Genomic DNA, 17,769 nt, shown 5'->3' on the forward strand with positions numbered 1-17,769 from the left:
ACTTTGGCCACCTCATGAGAAGAGAAGACTCCCTGGAAAAGACCCTGATGCTGGGAAAGATGGAGGGCACAAGGAGAAGGGGACGACAGAGGACGAGATGGTGGGACAGTGTTCTTGAAGCTACCAGCATGAGTTTGACCAAAGTGCGGGAGGCAGTGGAAGACAGGAGTGCCTGGCGTGCTCTGGTCCAGGGGGTCACGAAGAGTCGGACACGACTAAACGACTAAACAACAACAACATGTGTGGAATATATTAGCCATGCCAGCCACCTGCCCCTCCTGTCAGTCATTGGCACAGAAACGCAATACCCAAATAGGCTGATTTGTGGGGTCCCCCGGGATGGGAGCCCATGAGTGGGTGCCCTACGGGGGGGGGGGGAGGCAAAAGGAAGCCAGCCTCCCTTCTCTGTTTTATCCCTTTTAAAAAGTTCTGCCCCGTTTTCTGAGGAGCTTCCTGCACAAAGCTGCTTACAGTTTTATTTAAAACAGAAGAGTTGCACAATGCTATGACCAATACAATACTCGGGTTAAGTACTTAATTCGTTCTGGAGGTCCGTTCTTAACCTGAAACTGTTCTTAACCTGAAGCACCACTTTAGCTAATGGGGCCTCCCGCTGCTGATGCGCCGCCGGAGCATGATTTCTGTTCTCATCCTGAAGCAAAGTTCTTAACCCGAGGTAATATTTCTGGGTTAGCGGAGTCTGTAACCTGAAGTGTATGTAACCCGAGGTACCACTGTATAGGCCAGGCGTGTTCGCAAGGGAGGCCCCTCGGGGAGAAGCGGCGACTGGCAAGGGGGCGAGCGCTCCCTTCTCCCGCCCAGCTGCGCCTCCGCCCTCCTCGCAGCTCCCCGAGTGGCGCCTCCTTCGAGCGCGGGGCTGGACTGTCCCGCCCGCCCCGTCTGGCTGTTCTGCTGCTGCCGCCCGGCGGCGCGAGGATACGGGCACGGCTCTTCCCAGCGCGCCGCGATGCGGGTGAGAGGAGCGCGGCGAGGCCGGGGGTCGGAGGGCGGGGAAGGGCTGGGGGGCGACTGAAGGGCAAGTGCAGGAAACAGCCGCCCTGAGTTGCAAGGCAGGAACGGGCGCAGCGGGAGTAGCAGCAGTCGCTGCATCGGATCCGCCCTTCCCTTTTTGCCTCGACCGCGGCGGACGCAAATATGTTGAGCTGCTGGATGGCTCCTCAGCGGAGTGTCTCAGGATCGGGAGCACCCAGGTCCTTCCCGACAAATTAAAGGACAGCCCGAGACAGGGAGGAAACTTCCTGTTCCTTGGAAATAGACAGGTTAACTTGGAATTAACCCGTTTCCGGATAAGCAGGATTGGTGCATCAGAGCCATAGCTGTCAACGTTTCCCTTTTTTAAGGCAAATTCCCTTATTCCGAATAGGATTCCTCGCAAGAAAAGGGAAAAGTTGACAGCTATGATCAGAGCACTCAGCCAGGCCCACACGAGATCTGATTATAATTATTATAATTATGATTATCAATAATTATTATAATTATGATTATCAATAATTATTATAATTATGATTATCAATAATTATTATAATTATGATTATCAATAATTATTGATAGTGATGGTGTTGATGATTGAGCAGGAAGGTCGCATGAATCAGGAGTAGTCAACCTAGCCAATGGTCAGGGATGATGGGAGTTGTAGTCCAGCAACATCTGTGGTGCCACAGGTTGTCCACACCTGCCGTAAACAACTGTGCAGATCTGGCTTAACTGAGAAAATAATTTGGCATTCGCTCTTACTTTACACACAGTGGGTTCAACACCTGTTATTAGTTTATGCAAATTAAAGCTTTTTCTGGTACAGTGAAACCAATCAGAAAGTGCACCTTGGTTGTCAAATATTTCGGAAGCCGAATGGGCTTCTGGAACGGATTACGTTTGACAACCGAGATCTGGCTGTACTAATAATTCTGCCTGACAATATAAACAGCTGGTAAGTACTACAGACGACTGGGTTTCTGTGTTTTGGCTTATGCAGTAATTCTTACTCTGCAGTTTTGGTCCACACAATTACAGGCTGGTCCTTCTGCTGTCGCAGCACACACACACTGGGCTCCCACAGTGTAGGGCCAAGTTGGCGCCACTACACTGTTGATTTAAGTTCAGCTTGTGGTCTACTAGGGACACGGGTGGCACTGCAGTCTAAACTACTGAGCCTCTTGGGCTTGCCGATCAGACGGTTGGCAGTTCGGATCCCTGCAATGGGGTGAGCTCCCGTTGCTCGGTCCCTGCTCCTGCCAACCTAGCAGCTTGAAAGCACGTCAAAGTGCAAGTAGATAAATAGGTACCACTCTGGCGGGAAGGTAAGCGGCGCTTCCGTGTGCTGCTCTGGTTCGCCAGAAGCGGCTTAGTCATGCTGGCCACATGACGCGGAAAAACTGTCTGTGGACAAACGCCGGCTCCCTCGGCCTGTAAAGCAAGATGAGCACCGCAACCCCAGAGTCGTCTGCAACTGGACTTAACTGTCAGGGGTCCTTTACCTTTACCTTTTTGTGGTCTACTAAGACAAGTCAGGTGTCCTCCGTCTTATATTTGTACTGCTGGTTCTTACTGCCTAAGTGTAGAACCTTAGATTTGTCCCTACTGAAATTCATGTTGTTGGTTTTGGCCCAGTTTTCCAGTCTGTTAAGGTCCTCTTGAATCCTAATTATGTCTTCTGCAGCAATAGACACCCTCCCAGTTTGTTGTCATCTGCAAATTTGATGAGCATCCCCTCAGTTCCTTCATGCAAGTTGTTTATAAAGGCAGTGAACAACAACGGGCCCACGACAGAACCCTGTGGTACCCCACTTGTCACTTCCCCCCAAACTACAATTCCCATAATCTCCAGTCATTGGCTATGCTTGCCGGGGCTGATGAAAGTTGTAGTTTAACAGCATCCGGAGTGCCAAAGTTTCCCCACCCCAGTTGTAGACATCATGAAAGAGGAACTTAGATGTTCAGTTGCTGCTCTGGGCAGCACCCACACAACAAGTGTGGTACTCCTGTGGTCAGACTTAGGACTGAGGAGATCCGAGTTCAAATCCCCACTCAGCCATGGAGCTCACTGGGTGCCTTTGGGGCAGTTAGTATCTCTCAGTCAAACCGACCGTATCTCATCAAGTTGTTGTATAGATAAAATGGGGAAAAGAAGATGAGAGAACCATAGACAAGCCTGAGAAACTTAGATATCAAGGGAATAATACTGTCCAAATGTAAAGTAATGTCTAATTTAACCCTTAATGCAACTTGTGAAAATGCTGTTGGTCTATTCTTGGTCTATATGAACACCTTTCATATTTCTGTGCTTGGCACTGGAGAATGAGACATTAAAAATTGAATATATGATATATTCTGTAAAAGCTGAGTCACTGAAGAGAAAGGTAAGTGTGAGAAGCCTCTGTGGGCCAGTGTGGCCTAGTGATTAGAGTCCTAGATTAGAACCTTGGAGACTAGGGTTTAAATCCCTACTGGGCCCTGACTTCCGGGTTAGCGCCATCGGCAATGGCGGAATTCCTCTGATGCAGAGGAACCCGCTCCGTGGAATTTGGGTCTGGCCGCTGCGGCGAAAGCGGAGACCCGTTAAAAATCACAGGCGGGTGAAGCCTGTGACCGTGGGATTCAGCGTGCACCTTTTGCACCTTCCCTACTTGTGGGAAAACCCGATTTTCTGGCTCCGGAGCGAAGTAGGGTGAGCGGTGTGGTGCTGCGAACCAACTACTCCTTCCACGGAGTGAAGCCGCACAGCTGTTCTCGGAGAGCGCTGACTTTTTCCTCTGGATAATTCGATCCTAAAAGTAACTACCCGTGAGTAGAACAAATCGGAAGATTTTAAAAAGAAAAAGGGATTAAAAGAACTTTAATTTCAATTGGAGGATACTAAAAGGGAAAGAATTAATTTGGCAGCTACGCGGGGAGGCTCAAACAGGAAGTCCGCCTTCTGCTTTTGTATATAGACTGAAGCAAAGACCCTACAAGCTAAAATCTTGAAAGTTTTTGACAAAGGTCTAAATATTCATCGTTTAAAATGCAAACCCCGTTTGAAGAAGTAGGGGGAAACTTTGAATTCAGCAAGTTTTAGGAGATTAAAAGACCACAGCTCTGAGCCTGGGAACGGGCTGCTTTTGACGTTTGGAGAATTATATTGAAAGATCTTTGATAGAACGGATTTGACAGTCAGTTAAAATACACAGTTTCTTCCATCCTCTTCTGCTTTTAAGATGGAGGAAAGTAACTTAAATCGGAAACTTTGTTTTGTTGTTTGAATTGGTGCTTGAAAGAAAGGGAAAAATTGATACAAATGGAGATTGTGTCCCTCTAGTGGGAGGCTTTGAAACTGTTGCAGGAGTGGGTGCCAGCTGCAAGATAAGAACCTGAGAACCAGGGACTGACCTTGACTATTCAAAATGTTGCTTACTGAAGCAATTGTGAACTCACTGTATAAGATAAACTATTTGCTGGAAGGGCTCCATAAGAAGGTGAATGACGACTCCTAAAAAAATTGACAACTGGGAACAGGAAATGTCCAACCACAGACAAGAAACGAGCACCAATGCAGAAATAACCAAGGACTTGTCACAGGAACCTATTTTGGCAGTACAACTGGTGGAAGAAAAGGAGGATGCCGTTGCTTTAGAACCCAAAACAACACAAGCGGGATCCTTAGTTTTACAGAAGCAAACTGAGGATTATAAACTGAGGATGTCTATGATTGAATTTGGTAAAAGTCAGATTTTGAGAACCAGATCCTGGCCTGGACTGAAGATGGAAAGTTGGAAAGATTCCATTATACAGGGATCTATAGACTGTTGGAATATGGACTTGGATTTGAAGGAGGTTGAAGGTTTGGGGGTTCTTGGATTTGGAGGTATTCTGAAATATCTCCTGAAAGATCACATAGACTCTAGTTCTAGCCATGGAAACTTGGTTGAATGGTTCAGAAGATACAATTACAATGTTAGGATGGAATTTCCTCGAGACCTGCTATTCGGCATTAAGGAGTATGAAGAAAATCTGCAGAAGGGGCTTGGAGGGGATTTAAGAGCCTTGGACATCAGGTTTCCAGATTGAGGGACTATAGGGAATTAACGGAAAGGACTGGCAGATTCCGAAACCAGGGGAGGAGCTGATGGAAGAAGATTGGAAAATTTAAAGTTCTTATTAAAGTATATACTAAGTTTAAAGTTTATATGAAAATAACAAAACAAAGAAAAGAATTTTTTGAGGGATAGAAAAACGGTGGATTGACACTTCATGGATTTAGCAGAAATGTTATGAGAAGTTAAGCATCTATAAGTTTTAGCTTTAATGTTAAAATAAGGTTAAGAAAATTATGTTATGTATAATTTGATAGAGATTTAAGAGAAAGATGGAAAGGATTTGCTGAAATTACCAAATAGAAGTGGAATACAAGAAGGGAGGTGAGAGGAAGTCGAGGAAACAAGTGAATGAAAGAAAGGTTGTGTTTTGAAATGTTTCCTTCTTTTTTTTTCTTTTGTAATGTGTTACTGTTTTTGGTTTGTCTTATCTTTGTTGTGTTTTTTTGTTTTTTGATTTGTTAAAAGTAATAAAGATAATTAAAAAAAAAAAAATCCCTACTCGGCCCTGAATTTCACTGGTTGACTCAGCCTCTACCTCACATGGCTGCTGTGAGCCTTAAATTAGGAGGGGAGAACCATATCTCCCCCCTTGATCTCCTCTAAGGAAAGGTGAGATGTGAAGCAAAAAGGAATAAACAAGAGTATTTATTTGTTTAGTCACATTATTTGTATGCCACCTTTCATTGAACAGGAATACCAGAAGAAGAGCCCAAAGGCCCATCTTGCCCATCAGCCTGTTGTCAGAGTAGCTAACCAGAGTCCTGTGGGAACTCCATAAGCAGGGCATGAGCGCAGGAGCCCCCTCCATTCATGGATTGTTTTGGGGTAGCAAATTCCTTAGTTTTACTCTGCACCGTGTACAGGACTTCCTTTTGTCCGAACTGAATTTTCCAATGTTCAGCTTCCCTGAATGCTGAGTTATGCCTGCATGGAAGCTGTACCTTCTGACTTGGAAGCCCCACTCCCTAATTTCATATAGGAAGCTTGTGAGAGATGCATATAGCCTGCCTTTTCTCGGGAGGCCCTCACCGCATGTTCTAGAGCTGATGCTGGAGCTCAAGGCAAGTTTTTAGCATCAAAGCAGAAGATAGGTTAAAGGTGTGAATACATTCAACAGATCTTCGTATTTGAAAATAACGTCGCAAAGGGGCCTGACCAGCTTCATGACTGCAGTCTGCGGCGGGGTGTGTGTGTGTGTGTGTGTGTGTGTGTCTTTCTCTTTGCACCATGATCCTGTTTAAAATTGACACAGCAGCTGCCCCCTCCAAGAGGAAAACTGCCTCTGTGCCAGTGCCCCCTGGCTGAAACCAAGCCTTGCCTAGGAGGAGTCTGTAGGCATAAGAATCATGAACTAACGCGCTGCTGCTTTCTGCTCTTTCGTTTGTGTTGGTCTTTATTTAGTAGCACTCATCTCTATATTTAGATTCGTCCCAGAAGATTCATGAGTGGCCACTATTGTAGGAGCGATTCCCTCGACAGGCTCCCAGCCACTGCCACCTCCTCCATCGGCCTGCTTTTCCGTCTTTCTCTGATTCACTTTTATCTTGCACAGAATCCGTCTCTAGAAGGAACCTGACTGGATTCCCAAGGATGGAGCCCTCCTGCTTTCTGCGCTTCTTGCCGCTCTTGTTGCTGTGCCCAGCAGGAGCCCCCTTCCGGATCTGTGCCTTCAACACTCAGCGCTTTGCCCAAGGGAAGGCAAGCAAGGCCAGCGTCATGGACACACTTGTCAAGGTGGGGACTTCAAGGCAACCCCTGGCGGGTGCCCTGATTCTTCTGGATGCATGTCGCTTCTGTGGGTTGAATTCCTTCTTTAGACAGGATTTGCTCACATGAACAACGTGTATTAACAAGTTCTAATGGGTGTGGAAGGAGTAGGAAGGGCAGGTTAGGAAGAGAAGCCACTAAAGTGAGGTGTGGGGCTGGATCTGCTATGAAACCAATGAAGCTCAAGCTTCAGAGCGCCTAATTCCAGAGGAGCCCCAGAAGTGACTTTAGTCTACATTGCTTTAAAAAATTGGGTCCAGTAGATCCAATTTGAGTTGCATGACTCAAATTGATTAATTTTTTGTTGTATATATTTTGATAATCCCAAAGTTTTTGAGTAAAGCTGTTGTAAAGGTGTGGCAATCTGTTGTGGAACAACCCCATTGGAGAAAATAACAGTGGTTGGTTACCCAGACCTTTTTGCTGGTTGTGAATGGGCCCCCATGGCAGTTTCAGGGCCCCCAAAACATAGGTCCATCACTGGTTAGGAGCTCCAGGGGAGAGCCAAAGTTCAGTGGTAAGAAGACATGCTTTGCAGGCAGAAGGTTCACCGTTAAATGTGAACTGAATCAGAATTCTCTCCCATTCCCTAGGTATAGCCCAGACACAGATTTACCACCTTGTTTAGGACTAACATGTTGGAGTCTAACAACATTTGGGCTCTCTACCCCTGATATACAAGCTAATGTGTCTCTGTTCCCTCCCACAGATCCTCTCTCGTTGTGATATCGCTGTCCTACAAGAGGTGATGGATGCAAAGGGAAAAGCAGTTCCTGCCTTGGTGGCTGCCCTGAATCGGTGAGTGTGAGTAATATGGGAGAAATGCAACCAGAGGGAGAGGAATCCATGAAGAGATAGTGGAGAAGGAGACAACAGGGCCTTTGGAAAAAATATGGATTGGGAAAGAGAAATGAATGGGAGGAAAGCTGGACAGTTGCATGATGGGAGCAGAACTGGCCCAGATATTTTGGTGCTTGAGGTGGAAAAACCCTTCCCCCTAAATTGTGTTGGGCATAATTCCCCAGGCTGTTCTGCATGAGTCTCACAGGAATGAGAGTGAGATCTGTGCAAGATTAGCAATGCCATTTATTTCAATGAGGCTTGTGCAGGAAAATTGCCAGTGTGCTGTGCTTTGTCTCATGGCAGGACTGTGTCAGAATGGGGAGGAGTGTTGGAGATGGTGATGGGGTGTGTGTGTGTACACTAACCCCCAGCCAGGCAGGAAACAGAATACAGTGGTACCTCTGGTTAGAAACTTAATTTGTTCCGGAGGTCTGTTCTTAACCTGAAACTGTTCTTAACCTGAGGTACCACTTTAGCTAATGGGGCCTCCCGCTGCCGCCACGCTGCTGGTGCACGATTTCTGTTCTCATCCTTAGGTAATCTTCTTACCCCGAGGTACTACTTCCAGGTTAGCAGAGCCTGTAACCCGAAGTGTTTGTAACTGGAGGTGTTTGTAACCCGAGGTACCACTGTACCAGCTAAGGACCCCCACTGGGTTCATAGCTCTGAGGCTCATGCTGGTAGTCAGGGGAACTACTGAACCCAAGGCCAGCCAGGAGGAGCTCATTGAACCTGATGCACAGCACCAGGGTACATAAAACCAGATCAGGACTTTCACAGGTGCCTTCCTGTGGGCCCAAAAACAGAGTGCCTTGCACAGTACCTCACCAGTCCACAGCCCAGGGAATGCATCAGGTGGGAGGCTATGGAACATGGGAGCATGCTTGTCTTCAGAGGGGAGGATTGGCCCTTTAAGAGGCTCTTCTTTTCCATAAGGAGGCAGAGCATAGGAGAGATGGACTAGACAGAAGAAGAACTCAGTTCACTTCCAACCTTTGTTGGAACAAGTTGCTTTCTAGAAGCATTCCTTGGTGCTGTCCTGCTCCAAACTATGATGTGGTGAGAAGTGCCCACCTTTTCTCATAGAAGGTAAAGCAATCAGTGGTTACAAGCCATGGTAGCTATGTTCTTCCTCCATGGTTGGAGGCAGCAGTTTTTTCTGAATACCAGTTGCTGGAAGCCACAGGTCCTGCTTCTGGACTTCCCATAGGCATCTGGTTGGTCATTGTGGGAAAAGGATGCTAGACTAGATGGGCCTTTGACCTGATTCAGCTTGGCTCTTGTGCTCTCCCCTTCCAGTAGCTCCTGGAGTATCAAGGGACTGAGGTCCAAGAGTTGACACATACCTTAGGTGGGAGTAGAGGAGCAAGTCACACAGGCTAGTGGATCTCCACAGCAGCACAGTGACCACACTGAGGGAGAACACTGGATCTGGGAGCTTTATTGTTGGCAGCAGCAGAGGATTGGTTCTCCTGAATTACCCTGCTGCCAGCACCAAGAGGATTCTGGACTGTAATGATGGTGTCCTGGCTTGAGCTGCCTGAAGCTCCCTCCTCTGACCTGGGTGGTGCAGGAAGCAAGTGTCTGTCTTGCAAAACTCCCACATTTGACCCCCACATTGCCTTATAGTAGGGCTAGAGAACCTGTGGTTCTCCAGATGTTGTTGGAATTAACTCCCATCAGCCCCAGCCAACAAAGGCCAATGATCAGGGATGGTAGTTGTAGTTCAGTAACTGGAGGAACACAGGTTTTCCATTCCTACTTTACAGTGAGACTTTTTCTCTATTTATCCACTCACTGGCTGAAGTGCTTTTTATATATCCATGTATATTTTCAATGCAACTGAATTCTCTTTTCCTGTCAGGTATCATAGTTCTAGTCCCTATACCTACCTCACCAGCCCTCTGCTGGGCCGGAACAACTACCAAGAACGCTATGTATTCATATACAGGTGAGTGTCATGAGTGTGGGTGTGCATTTAGATGATGATTGTGATGAATTAACGTTTATATGGTGATTTTTAGTACATATATAGCTTTTAACTACACTATCTCAGATATCCTTTACAATGCTGTAAGATATGGAGAAAATAATACTGACCTATCACAAATGGGAGATTGGAGGCTGATAGAATAGAAGCTTGGGGTATGTCTCACTTTTAAATTGTGTCTTACTCCCCATCTTCAGAGGTTGAAGCTGTGGGTTCAGAGGAGATACCAGACTGCCCTAGAAGCTCTGGCACAAGAGGAGCCTGTTTTTGCCAGCACCTTTTTTAGCAATTATTGCCTTGTTCTACCTTGACTTACCGTACCTTCCTTTGCTTTGCCAGAGCCTGGACTTTGCTTTATCTTGCCTTGCTTTGCTTGACTCTGTGCTGCCTTGGCCGAACCCTGGACTTTACCCTGCTCTGCTGGACCTTGAACTCTTCTCCTGCTTCTGCCAGAACTTTCATGCTGCTGTGGTCATCACTTGGAACAGAACCAGGTTATTTGAGGGAGGGCCTTCTCCTATACAAACCATCCAGGTCACTGTGGTCTGTAGGTGGGGATCTAGGAGATCTTGGTTGACCACAAACTAGACATGAGCCAACAGTGTGACGCGGCAGCTAAAAAAGCCAATGCAATTCTGGGCTGCATCAATAGGAGTATAGCATCTAGATCAAGGGAAGTAATAGTGCCACTGTATTCTGCTCTGGTCAGACCTCACCTGGAGTACTGTGTCCAGTTCTGGGCACCACAGTTCAAGAAGGACACTGACAAACTGGAACGTGTCCAGAGGAGGGCAACCAAAATGGTCAAAGGCCTGGAAACGATGCCTTATGAGGAACGGCTAAGGGAGCTGGGCATGTTTAGCCTGGAGAAGAGGAGGTTAAGGGGTGATATGATAGCCATGTTCAAATATATAAAAGGATGTCACATAGAGGAGGGAGAAAGGTTGTTTTCTGCTGCTCCAGAGAAGCGGACACGGAGCAATGGATCCAAACTACAAGAAAGAAGATTCCACCTAAACATTAGGAAGAACTTCCTGACAGTAAGAGCTGTTCGACAGTGGAATTTGCTGCCAAGGAGTGTGGTGGAGTCTCCTTCTTTGGAGGTCTTTAAGCAGAGGCTTGACAACCATATGTCAGGAGTGCTCTGATGGTGTTTCCTGCTTGGCAGGGGGTTGGACTCGATGGCCCTTGTGGTCTCTTCCAACTCTATGATTCTATGATTCTATGACTGTGCCACATTTTTAAAATGCAGAAATAATGAGACCCTTTTATTGTAAGAAAAAAGCAATTGTTGGTGCCCAATCTAGGATGTGCTATTGACCTTGATGAGGGCTCTGCATCAATTTCCTGCCCCACATATTGTCCTTAATTGTAATCCCCACAGATGCAAGGAGTCAAGTTTCTCTCTTAGCAAATATCCACCACTTATTTCACCCTTATTCGCTAGAATAATGTGAAATAAATTATTCCTTTTGTTGCTCACACAGCACTGTCTCTGTAGGTACAATCTAGCCTTCAGCTTCACCCTGGGCGCTTCCAAACTGCCAATCGCACATCGGCCACTTCAGGTTGCACAATTGCAGTTGATTGGAAAGTGTTGTACAACAAACCCACATCCCTAAAAGATTTGGCTCTTTGTGATCAGAAAACTGATACGGAAATGTACTGGAAAGTGTGCTTTAACACAATGTCATCTAATCTCCCTGTAAACAAATCAGCCTCAATTAAAATGCCGTTTGGAAGCAGCCCATGTGTTACCCCTGCTGCAAGCCTGTGATGGGAGCCTTGCCAGGGAGTAATAATAACAACTACTACTCCTACTACTACTACTAATATTTATATGAGTACCTACTGAGACAATCCACAAAAAACAATTGTGCCAAATTTTTTCCTCGCTCAGAGCACCACATTAAAGTCCACCCCTGCATACTTTCCCCTCTTCCCTGGGGCCAGAGTCTGCATTATTTCCGTGTGCTCTCCTCCCCTAGGGAACAGAAGACTCGGATGCTAGACTTCTACTCCTACGAGGACAGACATCCAGACCGGCCTGATGTCTTCGCTCGCGAGCCCTTCATTGTTCGCGTCAGCGTTCCAAACAAAAGTAAGGGGCCTAGGACATCTCAGGAGTTCTCTTTCTGCGTGTGGGAGAGTGGGAAGCCTGAACTTCCAGAGGGTGATATCTGGGTTTGAAGACTGAAAAAAATGTTGTTTTATGGAAAGTAGAAGAGTTGGATGCTATTCTGGAGCAAGAGTTTTGTGTAAAGTCTATGAAGCTGATTAGGTGCAGAATCAGAAGTATTTTTTCTTTTTTCTTTATTTCCTCCCTTTTAGTTTTTAATATTAAAAATCTTGGTATTTGATGTTAACTTTGGTGTATTATTTTTTCTCTTTTTTCCAAGCATTAATAAAAAAATTATAATAAAATAATGAGAGTTATTATGAGACTCCTGTTCCCCTTACAGAGCTACAGTTTCCAGAGTTCCCTGGAAAGAAGGATTGACTGTTAAACAACTCTGAGAATTGTAGCTCTGCGAGGATATTGGGGGGTGTCTCTTCTCGGCACCCTTAGCAGACTATAGTTCCCAGGATGATTGGGGGGGGGGGGTTGAAAGCCATTACTATTTAAAGTGGCATGATACAGCTTTAAGCCTATAGTGTAGATGCAGTCTAAGAGACCACCTACTTTCCTCCTGCATTTTCTCAGATCATCCAAGCAAACATCTGTTGACAATAGCATTCATACAGCATGACTAGTTGGACATAATAGAAAACCATGGGTTTTTGTTATGTGAGCAAGCTGCAACAAACCTTGTTTTTGTGTATTCCACATTCTCCTTTATCATATGCTACAGTAGGAAATCAGAAGTATCCAGACAAACCATAGTTCCTGTGATGTATGAACTCAGGGAAATGTGAGAACAAGCCAGGATCAAAATGGTAGTTTCAGATCTTGTTTTGTTTTCAAACCATAGGGGCTATATTGAGTTGGAATTCCAAGTTGCCTAGATTACTCTGTACCTTGTGGTTACCTTTTTCTCCATTTCCATTCTCGAGAACTCAAGGAGCTGGTGTTGATCCCACAGCACACAATGCCCAAGGCAGCTGAAACTGAAATAGATGCTCTCTATGATGTTTTCCTGAGTGTGAAGGAACGCTGGGGCACAGAGGTAAGGAATGGGGAGCTGAGGTTTAAGAGAATGGCAGGGGATTTGCTGTCTCACCGTGCATCTACATGGGAAATTTTTCTGTTGCTTCACTGCCGCAGCTACTACTGACCATGTCCAGCCATTGTAATGTTTGCAGTCTTGTTGACCATTGGTAGATATCATGGACTGGCTGGAAGCAGAGGAGTCATGGGAAGCACCAGCTGGGGAACCCCAAGGGGAAGAAGGCTCAGAGCCAGGGGAGTGGTGGTGGGATGGTGATGAGTGGTCAGAGGGAGCAGTCTGGGAGGAGGTGTCAGAAGCTTAAGAGGTCACAGGGTTTAGTGAGCAGGAAGAGGCTGCGGCAGAGAGCAGTCCAAAATCAGAGGTATAAGTGGAAGTTGGGGAGGGGGGAGAGGCAGAGTTCAGGCAGGCTGCTGAAGAAGCCAAGGACTTTCCCCCTCAAACTACAACCAGGCCCCCTTTCCCCTGGTCTCCCAGAAAACAAAGAGGGCAGAGCAAAGACAGACAAGGCAAAAAAAAGTCTCAGATTGCTTGGGAAGGACCAGGGTGTGTGTGTGTGTGTGTGAGAGAGAGAGAGACTTAGAGAGCAGTGGGAAGGCAGGGATCTTCAGTCCCCACAACTGCCCCATTGGGGCAAGACCTAGTTGGAAGAATTGCTGTGCTCATTAGGCCTGAGCTGTTTTGTTTCTTTGAATAAAGAGTTAACTTCACTGACACCTTGTAAGTTATTGCTGACTAGCAAACGGCTTCCACCTTGACAGTAGATTCTGCCATATTGGAAATATGTCTGGATGAAGCCTGTGATGCCACCACAACCAGTACAGCTTGCTTCTCAGACAGAGCACAAGGCAAGTTCTCTGATGTTGGGCCAAGTATACGAGATAGCATATATTGGAGAAACTGGTCCTTTAGGTAACCAGGCCCCAGGCGGTTAGGTTTCCTGTCCTGTTCCTTGACATAAAAAGTTCCTCTCCCCTAATCTGAAGGACAAACACCATCTCTGGCTGAGAACCTGGCAACTGCTTATTTTCCAAGCAGCATCTCTCTTCTGCTGTCACTCATCCCGTTGCTCACTTAACAAATCTTGGGGAGCTGATTTTTTCTCCTTCTTATTCCTCCCCAGGATATGATTTTCTTGGGTGATTTCAATGCTGACTGTGGCTATGTGGCAAAGAAACGCTGGGGACAAATCCGCCTACGCCAAGACCCCGGCTTTCATTGGCTCATCGGTGACAATGCCGACACCACCGTTCGGGACACAACCCACTGTGCCTACGACAGGTGAGATCCTGGAACCAGCCTTACTGGTCAGGGGATGAATTGCATGATCCACTCTATTTTAACCCATGCCTCACTCTTCCTTACACCTAAACAGGATTGTGGTGCATGGAGAACGCTGCCTGGCTGCTGTGGTGCCTGGATCTGCTCAGCCGTTCAACTTTGCCAAAGAATTTGGGCTCTCAGAAGCAGAGGTACCTGGAAATTCCTGTTGGGAGGGGGAAATTGCTTGCTGATAAGCACATAGTACGGTATGTTTCCGCATGCACTGGGCCGGTGACATGTTGGGACAGCCCCATCGTCATCATGGCAGCCATGAAGTCCTGAGCCAGTTGCTTTGGCATGAATGTTGAAGTCCCACAGAACCAGCAGCCTGGGAGTCCTCAGCACCGCCTCTGAGACCAGCTCTGTCAATTCAGGCAGGGAGACTGCTGGGCGGCGAGGTGGGCGGTAAACTAGCAGAATCCCTAATCTGTCCTGATTGCCCAGTGCCAGGATCCCCCCAACTGGACAGAAAGCCTGGAGAGAGAGATGAAATCTCTATAGACCACAGCAACTCTCCTCCCTGACCGTCAAGTCTGCTCTGTTGCACCAAGTACCCAGGTTGGCATAGCTGGGTGAGACCAACTCCACCCTGTACACCCACCCAGGTCTCAGTGATACAGAGCGGGTTGGCCTCTGCCTCTGCCATGTGCCCCTTACCTGCCCTGTCCCACCCCCCCCCCACACCCAGAGCCACTGTGATTGGGGTCACCTCTGCCTTCCCAGCTCCTCTTTACCCAGAACACATTCTACATTCCTTATTTTAAAACAACAAAACCCCCAAATTTCAAATCACATGTTAAGGTAAAGGTCCCCTGACCATTAGATCCAGTCGTGACCGACTCTGGTGTTGCAGCGCTCATCTCGCTTTATTGGCCGAGGGAGCCGGCATTTGTCCGCAGACAGCTTCCAGGTCATGTGGCCAGTATGACTAAGCTGCTTCTGGCAAACCAGAGCAGCGCACGGAAACACCGTCTAAATTCCCGCCAGAGCGGTCCCTATTTATCTACTTGCACATGATGTGCTTTCGAACTGCTAGGTTGGCAGGAGCAGAGACCGAGCAACGGGAGCTCACCCTGTCGCGGGGATTCGAACCGTCGACCTTCTGATCAGCAAGTCCTAGGCTCCGTGGTTTAACCCACAGCGCCACCCGCGTCCCTTAAAACACATGTTAGTAGCAGTTAAAAACAACATTTTAAACAACTAGGGCAATAATAACAGCAATGGAAACCCCCAACAAATGCCCCTAACAATATCCGAACCCAAGAGTCTGTTCAGCCACCTCAGCTTTGCTGCTGGAGTCAGTCAGGGCTCAGCCATTCCAGGCCAGGTGTGAAAGCCCTGCAAGGCAGAGAGTAGGTCTCCAGGACTCACAGCCAAGATGGTTGACGCTTCTTGCTTACCTGGAATGGAGGGAGTGTGATTGCATGTAGAAACTCTCCTAACGTACAAAAAGTTACATTATTCATTCTTGCATTTCCCCCTACCTTTTTCTCCGAGAAGTTCAAGGGGGCATATATAGTTCTCCCTCTCAATCCTCACAACATCCCTGTGAGGTCAGTTAGGCTAAGAGGCAGTGATTGACCCAAGGTCACCCAGTGAGCTTCATGGCCAAGTGGGGATTTGAACCCTGGTCTCCCAGGTCCTAGTCCAACCCTCTAACGGCTACACCATACTAGCTCTCAGTTGCTCCTCTCATGTCTGCTTCTGTCCCCACACACCAGCCCTCAAGCTGAAGAAGGTTCCCCACTCCTGATATAGAGGGTTACAGGGTTGCCCATGCCTGCATTAAAGCACTGGAATCTGCTATGGAAAGGAACCCTTTTTTTGTACAGGGGATAGAAACCAGATCTCTTGTTGCCCAACTCCTAATTTTCTCTTTATCTGCTGTTTCAGGCTTTGGAGATCAGCGACCATTATCCTGTAGAGGTGGAACTGAACAGAGCCCATTGGAGATGCCAGCAAGCCAGTCCAGCTGGTCTTGTCTTGCTGGCCTTAGTCGTGCTGGCTGGCTCAGGATATGGCATCTAAAGCTGTTCTGATACCAGGGGTCCAAATGCTGGTGGCTGCCTTGACTCTACAGTTACAGAAGTGTAGAACTGCCAAGAGGATTCCCTTTTTTTTACATGAGAATGGATGGCTTGCCTGTGGTCTCCCATGGAGCGTGCTTTGACGTGGGACTTTCAAAGTTCACACTTGGTCAGCTAGCATATTTTTGTTGCCCCTGCAGTCCAGTACAAGCAGATTCTAAACACTGAAGGAAGCACTATATTGATGCAGTCGGAGCCCCCTCTGCAGCGGAAGGGAACGTGGATCTTTCAGCACAACTGGACCACTTATAGGAAGGTGAATTCTGTCTGGCAACTGCACCAAAGAAGAGTTACATGGATTTTCAGGCACTCTCATTCTCTTGCAGAGTCTAGGCTTCCCAGGACCAGATCTAGGTACTGTTTCAGGCTGCTTCAGAAATTTGCAAAAAGGGAACCAGCCTGCTGCTGATGAAAGTTTGTGTCACTGCTCAGTTACAATCAAAGAATTGGGATGGGCCTTGAAAAGGGCCAACGAATCATCTGACCTTTTGCCAGAAGGACCTATCCACACACAGTACAGACATGGGACTGTACCGTTCTGGACTACAGGTGGGGTTCATTGAAACTGAATGCTGCTCTGTGTCAAAAACTGTCTCTCTGTGAAAAGCTGGCATATCAGAGAGAAGGAGGCCCCATCTGCACCATTTAAAGCAGGATCACAGCACCTTAATCAGCCATGGTTTCCCCCAAAGCATCCTAAGGAGAGTAGTAAGTTAAGGATGTTGAGAGTTGCTAGGAAGCCCCTGTTCCTCTCACAGAGCTGCAATTCCCAGAGTTCCCTGGGCAGAGGGGTTGACTGTTAAACTAGTCTGAAAATTGTAGCTCTGGAAGGAGAATGGGGGTTGCTCCTTGTAATTCTCAGCACCCTTAAGAAACTAGAGCTCCCAGGATTGTTTGGGGGGAAGCCATGGCTGTTTCAAGTGGCATGATACTACTTTAAATGGGTGGTGCAGCCAGAGCCAGAAGCTGCTATCATTCTCCCTGTTGTGTTAATTCCCAGGGTGCAGGGAGGGGTTTTTTAATAGGAGGTGGAGCCTACCTGCATTTTGAAGTAGCACAGTCCTAATAAGGCTTCACAAAGGACTTTTCCCATGTGAGTAAATCTCAATACCCAACCTAAAAAAAGTCTTCCAAGCAGAGGCGTATGAAGGGGGGGCAGGGGGGCCCTCACTGAGGGGGGTGACATTCGCTGTGCCCACGACTCCCAAGCTTATCCCAAGCAGTTGGGGTAAGGGGGGAGCTGTGCCGTTTTTTCTGGGGGCATTACCCCCTTCCCCCTTTGTTTTGACAGCTTGGGGAGGTTTGGGAGTCACGGGTGAGCAGCGTGTTGAATGTCCACCATGGACAGCTTGCTCCACCCCCATGAGCGGCTTGCTCCATGCAGGCCACACGCGCTGCTCCAGGCACCCTCCGTGCCATGCCCCCTTCGGGAGCGCACCCGCCCTGGGCAGTGTGGGCATATGCTGTGCTGCTGCTTCCAAGCCAAAAAACATACAGCA

At 47.4% G+C, this 17,769-nt stretch overlaps 1 protein-coding gene across 1 annotated transcript; it reads left to right on the plus strand.

The window, feature by feature from the left end:
• The first annotated feature begins 816 nt into the window (after positions 1 to 816).
• Positions 817 to 17,427, plus strand: LOC128405404 (deoxyribonuclease-1-like 1). Its single transcript, XM_053371994.1, has 9 exons — positions 817 to 973; positions 6,646 to 6,827; positions 7,570 to 7,658; positions 9,568 to 9,654; positions 11,682 to 11,794; positions 12,748 to 12,860; positions 13,984 to 14,141; positions 14,236 to 14,332; positions 16,077 to 17,427. The coding sequence occupies exons 2-9, from the start codon at positions 6,684 to 6,686 to the stop codon at positions 16,209 to 16,211; spliced, it is 936 nt and encodes a 311-aa protein (XP_053227969.1). The 5' UTR covers positions 817 to 973; positions 6,646 to 6,683; the 3' UTR covers positions 16,212 to 17,427.
• The last annotated feature ends 342 nt before the right edge of the window (positions 17,428 to 17,769 follow it).

The sequence above is a fragment of the Podarcis raffonei genome, chromosome 17 (assembly GCF_027172205.1).
Source record: "Podarcis raffonei isolate rPodRaf1 chromosome 17, rPodRaf1.pri, whole genome shotgun sequence".
Classification (NCBI taxonomy): Eukaryota; Metazoa; Chordata; class Lepidosauria; order Squamata; family Lacertidae; genus Podarcis; species Podarcis raffonei.

Excerpts from the sequence above, each read along its gene's own strand:
- LOC128405404 (XM_053371994.1), top strand. The coding sequence starts at position 6,684 with ATGGAGCCCTCCTGCTTTCTGCGCTTCTTGCCGCTCTTGTTGCTGTGC. Across the intron at positions 9,655-11,681 it reads CGCTATGTATTCATATACAG|GGAACAGAAGACTCGGATGC; the intron begins GTGAGTGTCATG and ends CTCCTCCCCTAG. Across the intron at positions 14,333-16,076 it reads TTGGGCTCTCAGAAGCAGAG|GCTTTGGAGATCAGCGACCA; the intron begins GTACCTGGAAAT and ends CTGCTGTTTCAG.